Genomic DNA, 20,274 nt, shown 5'->3' with positions numbered 1-20,274 from the left:
AAGACTTTGTGCAACATAGGTGGAGGCTTATGTCTTGTTTTTTTTTCTGCTCCTTCCCAGTTTCGCCAAGTCCTCTGCAAGTGAAAGGGAGAACATGGTCTGTGCTGTGACGTTGAGTCTGTCGCCAATCTTGGGGCACCACCAGTTGTGGGTGGAGCTCCTTGATCTTGTACGAGAGCACTGAAAAAATCGAAGAAGGAAAAAGAGAGCCAGCAAAAGGTCAGTGGAATGGAGAGATCAAGAAGTAATGGACAGGATTTGAAGTACAAGTAGTGCCTCACACAGGAGCCCTGTCTTACCATGAGGCTGGTCAAACATGGGAAACAGTTACCAAGGGAGTACTGTAGAGTGTTCATCTTTCGAGATGTCCAATATATGACCAGAGAAGTCCTGGAAGAGCCTCCTCTACTTGTGCCTGCTTTGAGCTGGGCTTGGTCTGCATGTTCTCCACCCCATGTGTTGTGTGATTGGGTGGGCCAATGCTGGATGCCCTCAGGCAGGAGCGGCGGTCAAGCTGAATGGAGCAGACAGGAGCTGGGGGCCACTGCTCAGGAAAGCTGCAGAGGTTTGGTGGGCACAGGCACGAGAGTGGGCACTGGTGTCAGTCCCATGGCTGGGAGCACAGGAAAGGAAGGAAGATCAGAGTAAGGTCAACCTGATTAGAGCTGACAGAAAGGCTGTTATGTGTAACCATGCCGAGGAATGTCCTGGGAGAGCCAAAAGGCTGAGGTCCCACTGAGATTTGAACTCATACCGCTGGATTCAGAGCCCAGAGTGCTTACCATTACACCATGGGACCTCCTTCACAAGCACTGTCTTTCCCCTGAGGCCACCCTCGTGGAGCCTTCTACTCCTGGCTGAGCCTGGCTGTCTCTCCATCTCCGTGGACATCACCAAGTACAGTCTTCCTCCAGGGCCACTGGCTGCTCTCTACTCACCGGGCCTTTCAAGGGACTGGCAGAGCTCTTTGCACAAGCCTCGCGTGCCCTCTCTTACAAGAGCCAGGCTGGTAAGTGCTGAGAATCTTGCTTTTGCCTACTTGGACCAGGTTAGGTAGTTTCCAGTAGAACCTCTTCCATGGTGCACCTGAGACGGTGCATTCATGGCCCAGCAGCTGAAGGTTCAGTCCTTGCACTTGTGGTCTCTGCTGCTGCCTCCCTTTGCCCTCATGTTGGACAGTGTGTCCATCTGCCCGTGTAAGTTATTGCCTCTCCTGTTTCTCACCTTGTAGCTCATACTAAGCAGCCATTAACCAGATATCCTTACTCCTGGTTCCAGTCCTACCTGAGCTCCTGACCTTGCTGAACAAGGTGACCAAGAGAGGGGGCAGGGGATGAGCTTCAGTAGAGGGAAGATCTGGCAGGAGTACCCAAAGGAGCTTGTTATGTTTTGCACAAGCTGGACTTCCTTCCTCTGCTGGGGCAGTCTTGGCTGACTCCAAACTCTGGTCCTCTCTTCCAGGACTCGCTGTCCCCTTGTGCCCCAAAGTGGCCTCTCCCTCCCTGGAAACCCCATTTTCTCTCCTGAGGCTGCTCCAGACTCGGCAAGGTTTCAATGTCCAGCCTGAGGGAACTTTCCCTCATGTCCTGGCACCAGCACACTGCCTGCCCAGAAAGGGTCCATGCACACAGCCAGGAAAAGCTGCAGTGGTGCGTTCCTCCTTCTGCCAAGGTTTGAGCCTGTGTGTTGAGAGCAGGGCCCTTCCTCCCAGCAGTCACACAGGAGGAAACCCATGTGGGGACACTCTATTGGATCTCAGACTTAGCCCGGGACACTGAGGACACGACCTCCTGATACCTTTGCACTTCCTAAAGCATTGGGCTTGCATCTGGTACTTCTGAACCCACACGACAGAGCGCGCAGTCATACCCAAGCCTAAGATATTAAATGCCAGGTCACATTCAGAGGAGGCAGGAGAAACACCTAGTGTCGTGGTTTGGGTCTGGTCGGCAACCAACCACAGCAGCTGGTCACCCTCTTTTCAACATCCCCACCTGGGAATGGGGGAGGGGATTAGAGAGGTGAAGGTAGACTCGCAGGTTGAGACAAGAACAGTTTAATAATGGCATTAAAATGAGAACAATGAGAACGATAGGAGGAAAACAAAAAGAAATATATATACAGACAATGTAGAGCGTAATTGCTTACCACCCACTAACCAATATCCAGCCGGTTCTTGGCTAGCGACCCCGAGATACCAGGATCCCACAATCGCAATCCCGGAAACGAGAGAGCTCCTTCCCAACCACCCCTCCTTTATATAGTGAGCATGATGTTCCATGATATGGAATATTTCTTTGGCCAATTAGGGTCAGGTGCTGTGGACGTGCTCCCTCCCTGCTTTCTGTGCCCTTGCGCACGGGCAGGACATGGGGAGTCTGGAAGTCCTTGAATTTTCAGTAGCAGCTGAAAACATCAGTGTGCTATCAGCATTTTTCTCATACCAAAACCCAAAGCTAAATCCAAAACAAAGCACTCATCTACTCCTTGAAAAGGAATATTAACTCTATTTCATCCCAAACCAAGACACCTAGACACTGGAGAAGGGTTAAATCTCTTCAGAGGCACAACTCTGAAAGCTTGTCCCGGAGAAGCAGCATTGCTGAGGGCTTTCCTCACATATCCCTGGGATCTGCAGGGCCCAGGTGGGTGGGAGCAGCGAGAGCAGGGCCCAGTCTCTGAAGGCCTTGTAAAAAGGTGGAGGAAAACCCCCTCCGAGGGGCGGCGGCACAGGGAAAGGGACAGCTTTTTCCCATCCATGTGCAGGTACTGCCATCGGAAGGGACATATCTCTTCTGGGGTCAGACAGTGGATCTCCAAGCAACAGAGGATGTTCCTGGGCTTCTTCCCAGGCTCACTGGTGTCACCCAGCACTCGGGGATCCCAGAGGGGCTCTGTATGAACAGCTGTATGGGCTTGTGCAGGCAGCTTCCTTGCTCAGGGTATTTTGTCCTTGGTTTCCTTCCTGGCAGCGTTGCCTGCTGGGACTAACGTGCTCCCAAGCTCATTTGCTTCCCCAAGGCCATGATACCTGCTACCAGCTCTGTAGCCTCTGATGCTACTCCTCCCTATGGGACCCTGCGGGGAGGACAATCTGTGCCACCCTTAGAGGCTTCAGTGGGCAGGCAGAGATCTCCCAGAGCTCCCCAGCCCTTGGGAGGTGCAGCTCAGGCCAGGCTGGCTCACACAGGAGGCCAGGCCACCCCCAGCTCCTGCACTCCCGAGGTCTTTCTGGCAGAGGGCAGGCCTTGGCAAGCCAGAGAGCCACCTTCACACAGTGGAAGACCCCTCACCTTCTGCTCTCCAGCCTAAACAAACCCATCTCCTTCAGCATCTCCCTCAATCACAACGTGCACCAGCATGGAGTTTCTCTGTCCTGTCAGCAGTGTTGGAGAGAAATGCCCCAGTGTCGGGGGAGACGAAATGGAAATGCATGCTAGGCCTTGGAGCACGCCCCTCAGCCTGAACACGAGTCCCCAGAGCCTGCTATGTCCCTTTTGGGTCATACTGGTGGGCCTTTACTCCCGCCTGCCCCTCTTCCCACTGATGCTGGTTGTATTTGCAGGTGAGGAACTGCTAATTCAGGGAAACTCTCTGGCTTGAAACCCTGTTGGTCAATGCCACGTCCTGGATTGGCACCTACCGTCTGTGACACCGCGTCCGAAAGAAAGAAGGATGCATCTCAGGGGCTCTTCAGCTTTGGGATCAGAGGGCAGGGTAGCTCCCTGATGATAATGAGAAGGAAAAGTTGCCCTCTTTTCCAGAAAAAGGGGAAGAAGAACTATGTAAGGAACTATGTAAAAGTGATGATAAAGCGGAGCAAGTTCCGTGGAGGTTCCCTAGGTTAGACAGGTGCCAGGGACTCTGTCGTAAGGCTGGTCAAACATGGGAAACAGTTGCCCAGGGATTATTGTAGAGTCTCCACATTTGCAGATGTCCATCATCCGACCAGCAAAGGCCCGGAAGAGCCTCTTCTACTTGTGCCTGCTTTGAGCTGGGCTTGGTCTGCATGTTCTCCACCCCAGGTGTTCTGTGATTGAGTGGGACACTGCTGAATGCCCTCAGTCAGGAGCAGCCGTCAAGTTGAATGGAGCAGACGGTAGCTGGGGGCCAGTGCTCAGGAGCCTTAGAGCAACCAGCCATCCCGTCCCGACCCTGCAGCTGCTGCTGCTGCTCCCACCGTCCATCCCTTGCTGCTGCCATAGCCCGCCACCTCATCCAGCATCAGCCTGGCACTGCTGCCGGGAGGTGACTGCGGGGCTACCCTTCCCAGCTCCCACCAAGGGCTGCTGACAGGCACTCCTTCCCGGGACCTGCCAACAGAACTGCCACCAAATTACAACTCTGCACATGCCAACGTGTGGTTGCACAGTCAAGAACCCACCCAGCTGCTCACTCCTTTCCCCTCCTTCAGTGGGGTGCAGGGCACTGAAAACTGGATCAGAAAGCTCATGGGTCAAGATAAATACAAGGACATGGCGTAGCAGAACTCTTGTGGGTAAACCAGCCTTGACATGGGAAAAAATAACTTTGTGCTATTTAAAACAGACTCATGTAGTGAGAAAACAAAAAGGCTAAGGTTCAACAAGCGCTTTTCCTCTCCCCTCTCCCAGGCTCAACTTTACTCCTTCACTCCAGACTCCTTTACCAGCCCAAGTGAGAGATGCATCATCCCTCTGCTCTTTTCTGCTATTTTCTTCCTTCCCCCTCTCACTGCCTAGTGTTTCTGCCCTCTGTGGAATATGTTTTCACAGAGGGGCTACAACCTTTGCGCATGGCTCAGCTGTGTCATGGGGTGGGTCCGCTGTGGAGCTGGAACTGGCTGTGTACCACACGGGGCAGCTCCTTACCTTGTCTGACAGAGCCCACCCTGCAACACCCCCTAACCCCTCCACTACCAAAGCCTTGCCATACGTAGCCAATACAGTGCCCATTGGGAATACCGTATGGCATGGCACAGGTCTCCACCCGGCTCAGAGGGAGGCATGTTCACTCTCTCCTGGGCTAACGTGGCTGCATGCTGTGCCTTTGTTTGAATTAAAAAGGCACAGCACCCTGCCTGGTTTCTTCTTAAGCACTGGATACGTCCATATCTGGTACAGTTGTCTTGTATCAGCTCAGAAATCAGCAAGTAAAATGCAGGCAATACTGGGGCAAAAATTATTATTCCTGTTGTATAATGTGGAAATAGGCCAGGTGGATCATTTCTAGCACAAGTTTCTTGATCTACAGGACTTGGTCAGATATGAGCATCTGTCACGTTTCATGCTGCATGAGCATAAGCAAGTTTGTTTTGCAGGACTCTACCCATAAGCTGTTCCTGGGCTAAAATCTGCCTTGTGCTGCTACAAGTTTTTGGGGGTGGACGATTGCTTTGGTGAATCCCCGTGGAGCCCTGATGAACGACGAAGTACATCTGACCAAGATGTGCCTTCGCATGCATACACAGAGGGTGTCATTTTCTTTCAGTTGTCATTTTCCTATTAAACACCACAACCAAGATGTGATCACAATGCTCTGTGACTGGCTGACAGCCAGTTCTTGGCCCCACCAGGCCCACCTGCTCTCAGGCAGACCTGTGATTGACTGTCAGGAACAAGGAATCCTAGCCGTGTACCCAGAAGCACATCAGGCAAGGAAGCTGCCACGAGGAAGATGCAACTTCTGACAACGTCATTCCCCATGGGTTCTCATATTGCATTGTGAATGCCTGGCGGCCATTTTTGACATTGTCATGCCCTCATGTTCTCAGATCTCCCTCTGATGGGCTGTCCACTTCCTTTGGACCAAGAGGTGTTCAAATATAACAAGACATAGCACGCAGTGGTATCCACTGCGGAATGAAGACAAGCAGCTGGCACAAGCAGTATTCCCGTGGATGGACCATCACCTGCAGAGCAACCTCGCAGTCAACACCCAAGCGACTGTCTCGTTTCTGGCCCATTAGGTACTAGGGCAGCAGGGAGCTGCACTGCAGATCCCCGCGCTGTGTTCCTGCATCTACCTGGATGGGGACTTTCTCTTTGGCAGCCTGAGCTGGCTCTGGGGGAGCTGAAGGAAAGCCCGGGGAGAGGGAGCAGCCTTGGGCGGAGGGGAGCTGTTCTCCAGCGAGCTCATGATGGCTGTAACCCTGCCCAGAAATCCAGCTCCCAGGGGGCTGCGGGACTTTACCTGGTGTAAAAGTCAGTTCTTGGAGAATCAAGGAGGGAAACAAGAACGCTTAGCATAGAACTACCAAGGGCATCAATTCCCCTCTTTTAGCTGTGCCCATAGTGGTGCCGCAGCCTAATGCGCAAAGGACCCTGATATAGAGGAGAGCAGGGTATGTATGTTAACAATACAGTTGTGTTGACCAGTGAACTTCCTCATGTTAAGGGTGGGCTAATCAGGCATTATTGCTCAGGATATCGGTATGTGCTTCTCCGGTGCAGCTGGTGTGGACGTATGGTCAGCGGGGTGTTAACCTTCGCTGTTCTAAACCAATGTCCCATGCAGGTGAAGGGGGTTTATACTACAGTCAGGTCCATTGCTGTTAGGACTGTCGTTACATGCCTGGGGTGCTTTTTGAAAGACAATTCTCCTATTGTTTTATCAGTCTGCATGGGGTGTTCTCAGCCACTGAGACCCAGTTTATCATGGATCGTCAGGTCACATTGACCCTGAGGTAAAAGCTCTTATTCCTCGGCAGGGTTTGTTCTTCTGAGGAAGCTGTACAGCATTTAGGGCCTTTCCTTACACACCAGCTGCAAGGGCCTTCCCCTGCCTGTGCTGTGCTGTGCTGTCCTCCCTGAACAGCTCCTGGCTTGGCCTGCCTCCTGGCACAGCCCTGCCCTTGCTGATCCCCAACAGCCGAGGGTGGCCCCCACCCCCATGCAGGGTGCCAAAGAGACAGAGAAACCCCTCCCCTCCATGCCTGGTGCCATTCCTGTCCTACCCAACACTGTTGACAGTGGAGGTGGCTCCCAGTCATCCCAGGGCAGGGCTGGCCCATCGGACTGGGTGGTGGACAGTCTTAAATGCTGCGTGTCCTCCCAGGAAGGATCTGGGCAGGCTCAGCTGGTAGAGCCTCCCATTGAGGCCAAGGGACGAGGCCTGCATATTTGGGCTTGTGTTTGCTGGTTTCCTGTCCCATCCACAGGTCAGAGCATGCAGGAACCAGGAAGAGGAGGCAAAAGCAAAGCGGGATGGAGAGGGTTGGGATGTGAGTGCTGATGTAGGTGTGGAGAGTGTGGCCCCAGGCTGCCTGCTGCAGGGGGATATTTCTCAGGGGAAAGCATTCACTGCGGAGCAAGACGTCCATGGCTCCGCTCCAGCTGCCTTCTCCATTACCCCTTTCCTTCTTCATTCATCCTCACATCTCTCTGTAGTTCTTTTTCCCTTGCAGTGCTTCGACAACCCTCAATGGCATGGCTGTGGGGAACAGATCATGCACCAGCAACGAGCTTGTCTCTCCTTCTCTTTCTCCGGAATCTCGCTGTCTGTGCCCCTCAGGGTTTCCATTTTCCTCAAGATGCTGCACCACACAGGCAGGCTACCAGCAGCTCCTACTCTGCTTGCTGCTCTGTTGGGAGCAGCTGGGTATGCAACTGAAAGAAGCCCTCTGGGAAGCCTCCGGCTCTTTTCTATCCCACCCATCAGGGACTGTGATGGCAGGGGACAGTCTCCTGATGCCACAGCCACCACCGCGTCCTCTTTTGTACTTCCACGTCTTTCCCAGAAGAGGAGGAAACCCCTCATCATCTCATCCTTAAGCTAAATCTGGGAAAGACCCCGGGAAAGGGTGTGCATGTGTGCGAGACCCAGAGATGGGTCAGGCAGAATATTCCCCAGACGCCAGATCTATGATGTGTCTTCAATTCATTGCTAGCAATGAGGTCCATGTATGCAAAGAAGGACCTCTTCTGAAGCTCATAGTCAGCTCTGGCCCCTCCCCTTCCCCCCACTTGCCTGCTGCTCCACAGCTCTCTGAGTTTGTGAGACCTAAATTAATGGGCAATTTGTGAGTGCTGGCAAGATGTCAGGTGCATGAGGTGACATCCCTTCTTCTTTAGCAGTGAGGGCCATGTTGTGCAGGCTCTCTTTGCACATCAGCTGCTAAAGTTTCATGTGGTAGGATTTTTGGGGATCAGGGTCATACACTGATCCTACAGGGTTCGGACAATCCAGGCCAGGTGTCTGAGCAGAAAACTGCCACGTGGTAATCCTGCCCTTGAGGTCACCTAGAAGGGAAGGAATGTGGAAGTCAAGCTGGTGCTTCCTTCCTTTTTGAATGCCTGGATACACTAACCACAAAGTAGATTTAGGTTATACACGTGTACTAATGATGCAGACCTATCACAGCACTTCCGGGGGCTTGATAAGAGCTTTTAGCCAATAGACTGTAAAGCCTAGAGCATGTGACCATCTGGCTCTTTATATCTTGGGGCTATTTGGGTAAATAAATAGAGCAAGACTTTCATCACATCAGTGTGAGGTCTAACTCCGGTCTCACCCTCCGTATGAGGTCCCTCCTACAGTTTTAGGCATAGGGAAGAGAGCTGGTGGGGTTGTTCTGTTTGGGATGTTGGATAAGATCAGGCACATGGTTTTGAGGAAGAACCAACAACAGTGGAGCTCTCTCATGGCCAATACTGAGCACTGGTCTGTTCTCTTCCCCTATCTTGGAAAGGGAGGAGCAGGATTTCCCATTCATCCGGGATTTTCACGCTCGGGTGGAGGGTAGGACAAGCGCAGTAGGCAAGGAGGTTTTGCTGTGTCCCTGGCATGAGCCAAGACACTCGTCTGCAGCGTGGTCCTTGCAGGCAGCCCAAAAATGGGACTGCACCCCGTAGTTGGCAGGATTCGAACCTGCGCGGGGAAACACCAATGGATTTCTAGTCCATCGCCTTCACCACTCGGCCACAACTACCTGCCCCAGCCCTCTCTGCCCTACTGAGCACATCCCCTGTGCAGTGACACCCGCCTCACTAGAAGCCCCGTGGTTCACACCTGCACGGAGCAAGGAAGGTACCAGCCTTCCAGAGGCCTTTGGAGGTTTAACCACAGGGACTGTGGCTGTAGATCCCAGCGCCTTGTCCTCAGCTGGGCATCTGGGATATCCTGACATGGGGTGGATGGGTTCACTCTCCAGCTGGAGTATCTGCCAGCAAAGAAAAGCAAAGTTGATGACTGGCATGCAGCTTCTTGGTGTGTAGGGGGGATGTGTTGTGAGAGTGGGAGAGATCTATAGAAAGGGAAAGGTAGAGCCTGGCTGAGGAAATTGAGGAGGTGCAAGGTGAAAATAAATGAGAGGTGTGGATGACTTGCAGGTAGACAGGAGAGAGCTTTTTTGGTGAAATAGGTTGTCTAGATCTTTTTGCCAGCTTGACCAAGCATTGTCATCTTCCAGAGCATTGAGCAAAACAACAAAAGACCTGAAAAAACAATCAGTTTCATTAGTAGTACAAAATAGCTCTGATTCCCTTTTGGCTCCACAGCAGCGCTATTTGGCAAATTGCACTAAGTAGTAGTAGGTATGGAGATGGTCCCTGTGGATATTCCTGTCTGCATGCAGAGCAAGAGTGGCAGGAGGTCACAGTCAAGAGTGTGAGCTCAAAAATCGTCCCGAGGAACTGTGCGTGCGGTGGCCTGAAGAGGAACTGTGTGTGCTGGCCAGTCTGTGAAGCTTCTCAAGTCTCTGATTCAAGAGATGATTAAATTTAAAAAGCCATGCTCTTTGCTGTCTTGACTGTCAAAAGCAGGGTTGTCCGCAGGTTACTGTTCGCACAGTATTTACAGACTCCCACTCTGTCATCAGCAGTTCTATGCGTAGAGGGAGTTACAAAGAGGGAGATCGTGATTGTGCATGCTCATTTCCCTGCTGAATGCCCACTCTAAACTCCATCTGGCAGCCACGTTGCCTACGTCCAGAGATGGAAACCAGCGCTTTTCTCCTTTGCAATCCATACCCACCCTTGAAGTTTATTCCCACACCACCAGTGGAAGAGAGCTTTGCAATGGTTGCTTTTCACAAGAAGTTTGTGAACAACAGTTGAGAGGACCTATCAAAATGTCTGAATTAACATTCACACCTAACAAGTTGAGACACTGGTCTTGGATCACCCTCGCAGAAAAACAGGGCTACTCTGTGTGACATTTCTTGTGTTTCCACCACTGTCAGTGCGTAAGATGAGACCTCAGCCTTCCCTTCCCCAGGCTCGCCAGGTCCTGCTCTCCCAGCCTGGTCTCTTATGGCACGTGCACCATGACCTTCATCACCTCAGTGTCTGTTCAGCAGGGCTGACAGAGCTCCCAGCTGTGCAGAAGTAAGGATCGACCACACAGTGACACCTATGGAGTCCCTGTAAGGGCACCTGGCACCCAGATGTCCAGGTATCCTGCAGAAGAAGGAAACTTTTCAGAAGACTTTCCACTTGCTGCTGGTAGAAGATTAGACCAAGAGAGAAAGCTGAAGCAACAGCATTCAGTCAGGGGAAGATGGGTACCTGCTCCAAAGTTCATGCAATGCCTCATCTGCATGATTCAACAGCAACACTGCATCTAGATTTGTGCTTGGCTGTACACTTGCTTATCTGCTGAGCAGCTGAGGTGTTTTTTTTCGCCCAAAACATCTGTGAGGAACAAGGTGCATCACCAAAAGGAAAAGAGGCATAAACCCAACTTCCAAATGGCAGGGCTCTGGCTGTGGGTCAGGATCAGAAAGGTGACTTGTTCCTGCCTGTTTCTGAAGGCACCGTCTACAACTCAGCTGAGTACACGTGTCCATTTTCTCCTGCCACCTCAGGCAGTGTTGTCACCTCAGCCCAGTCCATAAGCCTGCTTCTCTCCTCTGCCAGGGAGTACTGAGGGCGAGCAGTGAAGAGTCACCCCTTCCTAACCGTACATGCAGGATGTGCTGGGTGCACTAGCAGGAGAACTGAGATCAGCTCTTAAGAGCGTTCAGTGGCAAGACTCTAGGCTGACACTGAGAGATATCACAGGTCTGTGATCAAAAGGCTGCAGACTCACACCCCGTTTCCTCGAGGCATTTTTGTTTTTCTCTTGCCTGCTTACTTAATTTCTGTGCAAAGGAGCTCCACTCTCAGTTGTCTGCTAGCTCGTGACAGAGGTCACTTGGTCTCTCTAGCAGAGCATACGGCTAACTGAGGGAGAAAGCGAAGAAGCCACCATGAAACCCCAGCTATGCTGCACAAAGTCTTTAATGAGAAGGAGGAAATGCAGAGGCACAGAACAGAGACGAAGAAACACATCTGCAGGGTTGAGGGACGCACAGAGCGTTCCCTAACTCTAGCAACCTCTCCTGTTCAGCAGGAGCTTCAGCAAAGCAGAAGAGAACGAGACCTTTCCGGAGGGCTCAGAGTAAAGAAGAGCTAGAGACACTGCCACGCCTGACGTGCAGCGAGGAGAAGTGGGCACAGGTCCCTCCTGCCAGGTGGCATGAGGACACCCAGCCTGTCTACAAGCCATGGCCATGATCCTGCTGCTGCAGGGTCCCGTCTTCTGTCCTGCTCCCGAGGGGATGAGCCGCCAGCTTCAGCAGTTCAGACTGCAGCGGGGGAGAGGCAGACACATCCCGGACCCGCCCAGACCAAGGGAGCCCCCAGAAGAGATGGGAACTCCACTGGCACTGAGGGAGCTCCCAACAGCAGCTGACAGAGACGATCCCACGGCCGTGCTCTGAGGGAAAGAGTTGAGGATGGGGCCCGGCAGGGTCACCACCACCGGCGAGGGTTCGATGAACACCGTCGAGTCAGCGCAGCGGGCGACACAGGGCTCACTGCAGCTGCTTGCAAGTGGGGTTGGGCCAGAGGCACAGCAGGGCTGTGGGGGACAGGGTCTGAAGCAAGACATCTCTCGGTGAAGGAAGCAAAGCTGCAACACAGAGCAGGAAGGAAACACAGACCAAAACATCAACTTGGCTCTCATGTCCACAGCTCTCTGCAGATACACTTGGCTGCTCTCCATCTCCATTTCTAGCTGCAGGTGCTGGAAATACCTGTATTTGATCTTTCTAACACACACAACGTGCGTGACCTATCCCCATAAGGTGGATTTGAAGCACTGGGAGCAAAGACGTGCCTAACTGGCTGCTGATTGCACCAGGACCTCCTACTCCATTTCCCAGTACAATAGCACAGATGAAGATTGATGCAAGTATCCCAGCACAAATGGGCTGCGTTGAATGGGTGTCTCAGAAATCACCTCTTAAACACACACAGTCTTCCTACAGCTCGTAATGCACTCCTCTGAGTTGCACAGTGCAGGAACGCTGACCCACTTTGGGATAGGACCAAGCCCAGTCGGTTTAAAGCACCTGAGCATACCCCATCTCCAGAACAACTGTTGTTGCATTGATGAAGCACTTGGCCATTTGGTTAGAGAGCATCCTGCTGCGGGTGCAAATTCTGGTGAGGCAGACACCCCTACAGTTGAGCCCCATTGATACCCTTCTGCTTCAAAGAACACCCTCTTCCCATTTCTGCACAGCCAGCTCCACAAAAAATAGACAGAGGTGACAGCCCTTCAATTGTTCAATTGCGGGACCATGCTGAGGCAGAGAAATATCAACCCGAGACTCCAGCATGGCAGAAATTCTGCCTACAGAGAGAGACATGGAGTAGACCCAGACTTACCTCGTTCCTCGAGGAAAGTGAAGCAAGAGAGGAGGATGCAGAGCCTGGAGCAGCGCAGGCTTTTATGCTGTGTCCCAGAGCCCTGTGGGGCCACGAACATCCCTTGCTCATGAAGCATCTGAACACATAGGAGTTTCCGCTTCCCACGCCTTCCCTGGTGATTAAGCCCTCGCTTCTTACATCCCACATATTGTCCTCTTTTTCATACCATCGAACATCAAAATCATTCATCTGTATCCCAGGTTTATAAATTCAATTAACTCTGAGTTCTTACGCAGGACAGACAGATATTTTTAGTTGACTTGCCTCATACAAATTCCTTTGGTCTCATTGCCCTCTTTGTGGTTAACTAGTCCACGTGTCATGGTGAAATTCAACCATACAGGGCACCTCAAGTCTTCTCTCAAATGCTTTCTTTGCAGGCACTCAGTCTAAAACCTGTGGGACATTTCTCTTCATGGGTGATCGTAGACACACGGGAGGCAGTTGGTAAGTCCAGGCAGAAGTTCAAGACTGCACAATCCTATATGGGAGGAGAGACTCACCACTCCAGGGACGTGGCAAAGCTCAATGGAAAGGAAAGACCACTGTGAGGTGGAGGGAAGCCCCCTGTGGGCAGGGGTGATGATGGCCACAGGGACCTTGTTTACGCTCATCAGGCTCTACCACAGACTGGTTTTGTGATCAAAGACTTGCCCGCGTCCTTCCCTGAAGGAGACCCACACCCAAATTGACCCGTTTGGCTCTGTAAGGTCATCCCAGAGGATGGAGGTGTGGCTTGCCTGATTAGGAGGAGAGGTGAATGGCAGGGAATGAAAACCTCATGGCCCTTTTTCCTGACTCAGAGAGGGGGTGGCCAATTCCATGCATTTCATGCTACAAAGGCACATTGGATGAGTCTCAGAGCACCTGGGAGTCATCATGATGTGGAAGAGTTGGGAAAATCCCAGAGCTGCTAGCCAGCGTGACTCACCCTGCTGTGGACGTCAGTGGACACGGTCGCCCAGCCTCAGTTGTGCCAGTGATACCAGAACTCATAGTCCCAATTTGCAGTTTTCTGTAAGGAACAACATTTTAGCACCATTTCTGAATCAACTGGTGCTTCTGTGCAACCTCGTGCAGCTTCTGCCTTCTAAGGCATTGCCTGCCAGTGGCTGCTCAGGGACCCATGAGAGTGAGTGCAGCCCAGAATGATGTGGGATGGATGGTTCTTCTGGAATGGCTCTGGGACAACCTCCTGCTCTGAGCAGACCAAGCTTAATGTTAAGTTAATCAAGGGATATGGCGATGGAGATCCCATGGAGACATTACCTGAAAGAGACCTGCCTGATCCTCTGGTCTGCTCCCTGTTGTTACACAGGTGCCTTCATTCCCTGGACACGTGTGTTGGGAAAATGTTGCAATGCAGTGCTGCTGCATAAGCTGTTCTATCAGCTCTGTCCCCTGTATAGCCCCAGCCCAGGGCTGCATGCGCAGTCAACTGAATAGAGCATTAATAAAATGTTGTAACAAAGGTAATGATGTGCCTGACAGTTCAAAGGATGTTGATGTATGAGAAACTGGCCCTTAGCTACCGAAGCAATGGGTGATCTATCATTGTGACTACTAAGAACTGAGATGTACAGAACTTGAGGTAATCTCCCTTGAAGACTAAAAGAAAGAAGAAACAAACAATGAAGTGGTCGGACTCCAGAACAAGATGTGAAACCTACTGTCAAGATAATAATGACTGATAAAGTATAATTCTGTGTATTCTGGATTAGGTAATGCTTTGTAGGTGCATAAATACATGTATGCAAACTCATGTAAGTTGTCACTCTCTGCGGAGGTGACCCAACGCTGCTGGACCTGAATAAAATCCTACAGTAACCCACGACGGAGTTCGAGTCTCCTTTAGCAACGTGGTCATAAAAACCAGGCTGTTGCAGAGCCTGTTGTGCGTGAGCAAGGTCCTCGTGGCCCTCACTCCTGCCCACAATGATCGTTCCTTGTCATTGAGTTTTACTGCATCTCTGCAGATGAGAGTCTCTTCGCCCACCATCTCCTGCTAGTCTATATAGACCCACTGGGAGATAGATGTCTCCCTCGGTTAGCCCAAGGCTCTGCACTGAAAGCACTTCAGAGCTGATTTGATGTGACTTTGAAGCGTGATTGCTGGCAGTGCCAGGGAGCATCAGGCTGGGCTGTGTGAGCGAGCAACTGTGTGGGTGATCTAACACACTGAGCCATCTGTGAAGTTTCTGGCGTGGACAGCACCTGTGTTGGAGCTACAGCAGGTGTAGGAGGAAACATATCTTGGTGAAGGTGTCAAAGCTGAAACACAGATCAGAGAGTGAACGCTTGTTCTTTTGCTAAGCAACCATATGCTGAAGGTGTAAATTCCAGTGGACAGACCTCCCCACAGCTGAGCCCCTTTGATCACCTTGCTCTTGAAAAAGGGCTTTAGGGCATATTTTGGCTAGCACTGGGAGACATCTCTCTCTAGGCGAGTCATCATGGGCTCACAGGAGATGGTGGCATCTGTTGAGCAAAACGCAAGGCCAGGAAAGTTACCATTGTGGTCTGGAGGGAAGCTGCTTGCAGGAGGGAATGAGGGCCACAAGGACCTTCCTCACATTTGTCAGGCTCTGAAAAAGCCTATGTTTTCTCCCCACAAGGCCAGGGACCATAGCAAATCCATAATGAGAAAGAGTAGGCCACAGATTGAGGCCGGTCTCTCTCAAGCGATCTCTCCTTGGGATCTCAGTAGCACTGTCCCTAGGATGACATGACAAGGCCTTCACAATTCTTCCAACCAGTCCTCGGGGGTCATCTTGGGATGTGGAGAACCTGTGGGACACAGGCAAATTGAGGCATAGGAGTGTGGTCAAAGAGATGCGTGCATCCTTCCGTGAAATAAACCCACAGGCAAAATGACCTGTTTAGCTCAGCACGGTCAGCCTAGAAGCCAGAGGCCTGGATGGCCTGCTTTTCAGGAGAGGCTCAGGGCAGAGAGCCAAAAGCTCATGCCCATTTTTCCTGGGTCAGGGATGGGGCGGCACGTTCCATGCATTTCAATCTCCAAACGGGCATCGCACATCAGTCTCCCACAGCACCTGGGAGTCATCGTGATGTGGAGGAGTTGGGAAAAACCCAGAGCTGCTGGCAAACATGAGTCACCCTGCTCTGGACTTCAGTGGACATGGTGGCCCAGCCTCAGATGTGCCAGGGATACCAGAGCTCATAGTCCTAAAGCGCCACTTTCCTCAAGGAAATTTCCACATATTTTAGCACTGTTGATGAAACGGCTGGTGCTTCTGTGCAATCTTGTGCTGCTGCTGCCTTCCAAGGCATTGCCTTTTGGTGGCTGCTCAAGGGCCCATGAGACTCAGTGTCCCCCAGAGTAATGACGGTTGGAAAGAACCACTGGAAGCCCTTTGCTCTGGTCCGCTGCTCCAAGCGAACCAAACTTCTCAGCTACCTCAGCAGGCTCCGTGCCTTGTCCCACTGACTTAAGAATACTGTCACTGGTGGAGAGGTCACTATGTCTTGGGCAGCTCTTCCAGGGACACTCTGCACCCCCTGTCCCTTCGTTTCACAGAAGGGCAGCTGGCATTAGCCCCGTTGCAACTTGTGAGTAATGTGGGTCTTGCTGGTCAGTCAAGTTGTGTTGTACCTGAACATTTGAAAGGTGTAAGTACTCCCTGCAAAACTAAATTCCGGGTGCCCCTACTTTTGCCGGGACACCTCGTGCACATGCCTGCATATGTGCTCTTGTAATTCTATACTTTGAGTCCCAGGCTCTCTCCTCCGTCAGCACAGGCCACTTGCGAATTCTTGTGACACAGGACTCTACTATTTCTTAGCTAAAATCTGCCTTGTGCAGCTAGTGGGTTGGGTGGTGGGTGATTGCTTTGGTCAATCCCTATGCCCACTGGCCCAGACTGGGTCGTATCCCATATTTCCCACAGCAAATCCCTCACCTCCACATCACTGATCACTTGGAGTGATGGCTGTCAGTAGTAGAGGGAGTACTTTTACCCCAGATAAGGCAGACCGGGTGTTCTGCCCTCCACTTCGGTCCAAATAGGCCCCTTGGCCTCAACTGTCCCTGGCAGACAGCCAGGTGTACCATTTCCCTTGAAGGCAGTGCCCTCTCCCTGTGATGTGGTCTGTTGTGAGTGGCTGGAAGGACCTGCCACCCCTCCCCATATCCCTGCAAGTACATCTGACAAGGAAGGACTTTCCCCTGCACACACGGGGGCTGCCATTTCCTTTCAGCTGCCATTTTGTGGCAGGGAGATGCCATTTTCTTATTCCACATCATAACCAAGATGTTTTCATACTGCTCTGTGAGAGTTTAACAGCAAGTTCTTGGCCCCGCTATGCCCACCACCTTCTCTCAGGAAGACCTGTGATTGGCTGATAGGACCGGCCAACCCTACCCATATGCCAAGAAGCACATCAGGCAAGGAAGCCCCTCATGGAATTGGCAGCTATTGACAGTGGAATACCCAGTGACTGAGAGTCAGTTTAGGGGGTGTCTTCAGGTCACTGTCCTAGACAGTGTGCATTCCGCTAAGAAAGTTGCATTAGCAGTGCTGTAGTCAAGGGGGTTTCAAGTTCCTCAGCTGCAGCGTGGTCCTTGCAGGCAGCCCAAAGCAGGACTGCACCCCGTAGTTGGCAGGATTCAAACTTGTGCAGGAAAACCCAATGGATTTCTAGTCCATCGTCTTCACCACTCGGCCACAACTACCTGCCGCAGCCCTCTCTGCCCTGCTGAGCACATGCTCTGTGCAGTGACACCCGCCTCCCCAGGATTTTTTCATCCACGCTTCACTAGAAGTCCCGTGGTTCACACCTGCACGGAGCATGGGAGGTACCAGCTTTCCAGAAGCCTTTGGAGGTTTAACCACAGGGACGGTGGCTGTAGATCCCAGCGCCTTGTCCTCAGCTGGGCATCTAGGATGTCCTGACATGGGGTGGATGGGTTCACTCTCCAGCTGGCATCCCTGCTGCTTCCAGGGAAGAAGGGAAGGCAGCTCTGTAGCTATAACCAAGCACATTAGTAAATGTGGAGTGGGCTATTAACCCCTACCTTTGATTACAAAATTATCTGAGAGACACTCCAATCCTGCAGTGAGCAGTACGGTTGGAGCACTAGTTAGGGGAAAATGGCGATCTCCCAGCAGCACCTCCAAAAAGGTGTGAAGAAAGGTATGGTGAGAGTAAATGTGAGGTGTGGATGACTTGTAGGCAGATAGGAGAGAGCTTGCTTTGGTGTAATAGGCATGTCCAGTTTTATTGTTTTTGGTTTTGTTTTGTTTTGTTTTCCCTGCCCCGGCATGTGAAACAAAAAGGGGCCCAAACAATAAGCCTCAAACCAAAGTTGACTTCTGAGTGAATTCCCCGACCAGCAATCAGCATCTTATCAGCAGACTGAAGCAACCGGCATCTTATCAGCATGAAAATGTAACCCTGGGAACAATCCCTGGGAACTATAAGTAAACAATAGGAAGTAACTATAAATCCCAAATGTAAAGAAAAACAGAAACTCCTCAGACATGCCCAGATCCTGGCCAGATCCGGACATGCCTGAGTGAGGCATATCAATCTACCAGATATCTCCTGTGCGTTTTGTTTAGACTTGTTTGTTAAACTGTATAAAAGCTGGACCCTCTCACAGCAAAGACGGAGACCTCACCTACGAGTGGACGCACTGCGTAGGACTTCCCAATTGCCGGGAAAGGCTTTCCGACCCTTCGCCGTGAGGGGGCTCCTCTACTGATGCACGGATCTGGATGATGGTAAAGTATGAGGGCAATTGGTGATGTATCTTTCTTAATCACTGTAGCTAGCTTTAAATAGTAATGTCTAGGTGCATTACCTTGCTTATTCTTTCTGCTATTTTAAACTAAAGTAAAATAAGCCTATTTCTTTAGCTTGGTGTCTGCGTCCTTTGTGTTAACCCCGTCAATTGGCAAAACAGCATGCATTGCCATATTCCTGAGCATGGACCAAAATTTTAAACATCCACAAAACAATATTTTCCAGCATTAGATGAAAGTAGCCCCTATGGCCTTTTGGCTGTGGAGCAGGGATATTTGGAAAGTGGTTGTAAGGACTTTGTGTGGAGATGGTACTTGTGGCAGTGCCTCTCTGCATGCAGAGCAAGGACGAGAGGTGGTTGCAGTCAAGAGGGGAACGTGAGGAGCATCTTGAGGAACTGTGTGTGCTGAGGGCTGAAATAGGGATGCGGCCAGTCTGTGAAGTGGAGGAGCAGGAGGCCGTCCAGGCTCTGACCTGGAGGAGCAGGAGGAACCAGTGCCCCCAGGAGTGTTGCTGGAATAGTGGTGAGCATGGCTGCCTTCCAAGCAGTTGACCTGGCTTTGATTCCTGGCCAATACTGGCAAATGTCTCTCCAGCCTGGCTCCAGCACAGGTGCCTGAACATATTCTGCACACAAGCTCTTTTGCTCAAATACCACCCATCTTTCCCCTGGGGTTTCAAGCCACTCCCCGTCTTCCCTGCAGCCTTGAGGCCCGCTGAGACCAGTGCTCTCTAGTCTCTGCTGGCTGGGAGAGCTTCAAGCTGGGCTCCTCACGACAGAGCTGGTACAGGAGCCAGGAGAGAGGCTTTTCTGGCCTGACACAGAGCTGGTCCTGCTGCTGCTGTGGCTGCTTGCACCTGGCAGGGTGCAGATGAAGATCAGTAATTCCTAGGTGATGGCCACGGGACAGACCGTGCTTCATGAGGCCAGGTATGCGATTTGGCTGGCTGGTGGAAGCAAAACTCCTCTTTACGTTATGGCTCAAAGGCCCGTCTGTCTGTCTGAACTCACCCTGGGGACACTGACCTACCCTGTCCAGGCTCTGACATTGCACATACATCCTGAATTTTACTGGGATTGGGTGTAACAATGATCCTGGTGACAGAGAAATAATACACTCTTCTCTTGCAGCTTGTGGCCTGTGGACCAAGAGAAAAGCAAGAGCCTCTCTCAGCTAGACTCTACTGGAAGGGAGTGAAGCTTCCCAACTCTCTGATTACAGGGTTTCTTAAAGAAACAAGCCACCTTCCTTGCTGTGCTGATAGCCAGAAACCATTCTGGATGGTGGGCCTCTATGGACGGTTTGTGTTAGCACAGTATTGCCAGACTCCCACTCTGTCAGGAGCAGTGCTACAAATTTCTGGAATTATGAAGAGGGGCATCGTGAATGTCTATATTCATTCTCTGCTGAAATGCCACACGAACCCTATCTGGCAGTCAAACTGCCTCCGTCTGGAGATCACAACCAGTGCTTTCCTCCTTTCCACTCCATACCCATCCCCTGGAGTTTATTCCCACACCAAAATAGTAAAAGAGAGAATTGCCAGGTCTGTTTTTCATACGATTTTGTGAACAACAATTGAGAGAACTGAAATGCTATTTCAAAATATACGTATTAAATTTTACAATGGAGAATTCCGCAAATGACCCCCAGGGCCATAATCACCAGGTTACAGGCCCATATTCAATACCTACGAGGCTTTTTGGTGCTCTGCAATGAGTCCAGGGAACTTAACCAACAACCACTGTTAAGCTCAGGACAGAAGCCATTGCCTATCCTTGCAGAGAAGATGCTTAGCTGGGAGAGAAGAACAAACTGCCACGACTCTCTAC

The 20,274-nt window shown here is 51.4% G+C and overlaps 1 protein-coding gene, 1 long non-coding RNA gene and 2 other non-coding genes across 4 annotated transcripts; 1 reads left to right on the top strand and 3 right to left on the bottom strand.

Moving 5' to 3' along the window:
- Positions 1-39: 39 nt before the first annotated feature.
- On the top strand, positions 40-1,920 carry LOC122154588. Its single transcript, XR_006166643.1, has 2 exons — positions 40-1,009; positions 1,462-1,920. It is a non-coding gene; the product is annotated as an uncharacterized LOC122154588 (long non-coding RNA).
- TRNAQ-CUG lies at positions 728-799 on the bottom strand. Its single transcript has one exon. It is a non-coding gene; the product is annotated as a tRNA-Gln (tRNA).
- A 6,906-nt stretch (positions 1,921-8,826) lies between the features above and the next one.
- On the bottom strand, positions 8,827-8,908 carry TRNAS-AGA. Its single transcript has one exon. It is a non-coding gene; the product is annotated as a tRNA-Ser (tRNA).
- A 2,272-nt stretch (positions 8,909-11,180) lies between these two features.
- Positions 11,181-12,878, bottom strand: LOC122154581 (beta-keratin-related protein-like). Its single transcript, XM_042804383.1, has 2 exons — positions 12,633-12,878; positions 11,181-11,871 (listed from the first exon to the last, which is right to left on the bottom strand). Exons 1-2 carry the CDS (start codon positions 12,861-12,863, stop codon positions 11,533-11,535), a joined length of 570 nt encoding a protein of 189 aa, XP_042660317.1. The 5' UTR covers positions 12,864-12,878; the 3' UTR covers positions 11,181-11,532.
- Positions 12,879-20,274: the final 7,396 nt, after the last annotated feature.

Source organism: Tyto alba, unplaced genomic scaffold, assembly GCF_018691265.1.
Source record: "Tyto alba isolate M040663 unplaced genomic scaffold, T.alba_DEE_v4.0 Super-Scaffold_41, whole genome shotgun sequence".
NCBI lineage: Eukaryota > Metazoa > Chordata > Aves > Strigiformes > Tytonidae > Tyto > Tyto alba.
The sequence above is the reverse complement of the archived record's forward strand: the minus strand, read 5'-3'. Positions and strand labels throughout refer to the sequence as shown.

Excerpts from the sequence above, each read along its gene's own strand:
- LOC122154581 (XM_042804383.1), bottom strand. The coding sequence starts at position 12,863 with ATGAATGATTTTGATGTTCGATGGTATGAAAAAGAGGACAATATGTGG. Across the intron at positions 11,872-12,632 it reads CACTTTCCTCGAGGAACGAG|CTTTGCTTCCTTCACCGAGA; the intron begins GTAAGTCTGGGT and ends TCTGTGTTGCAG.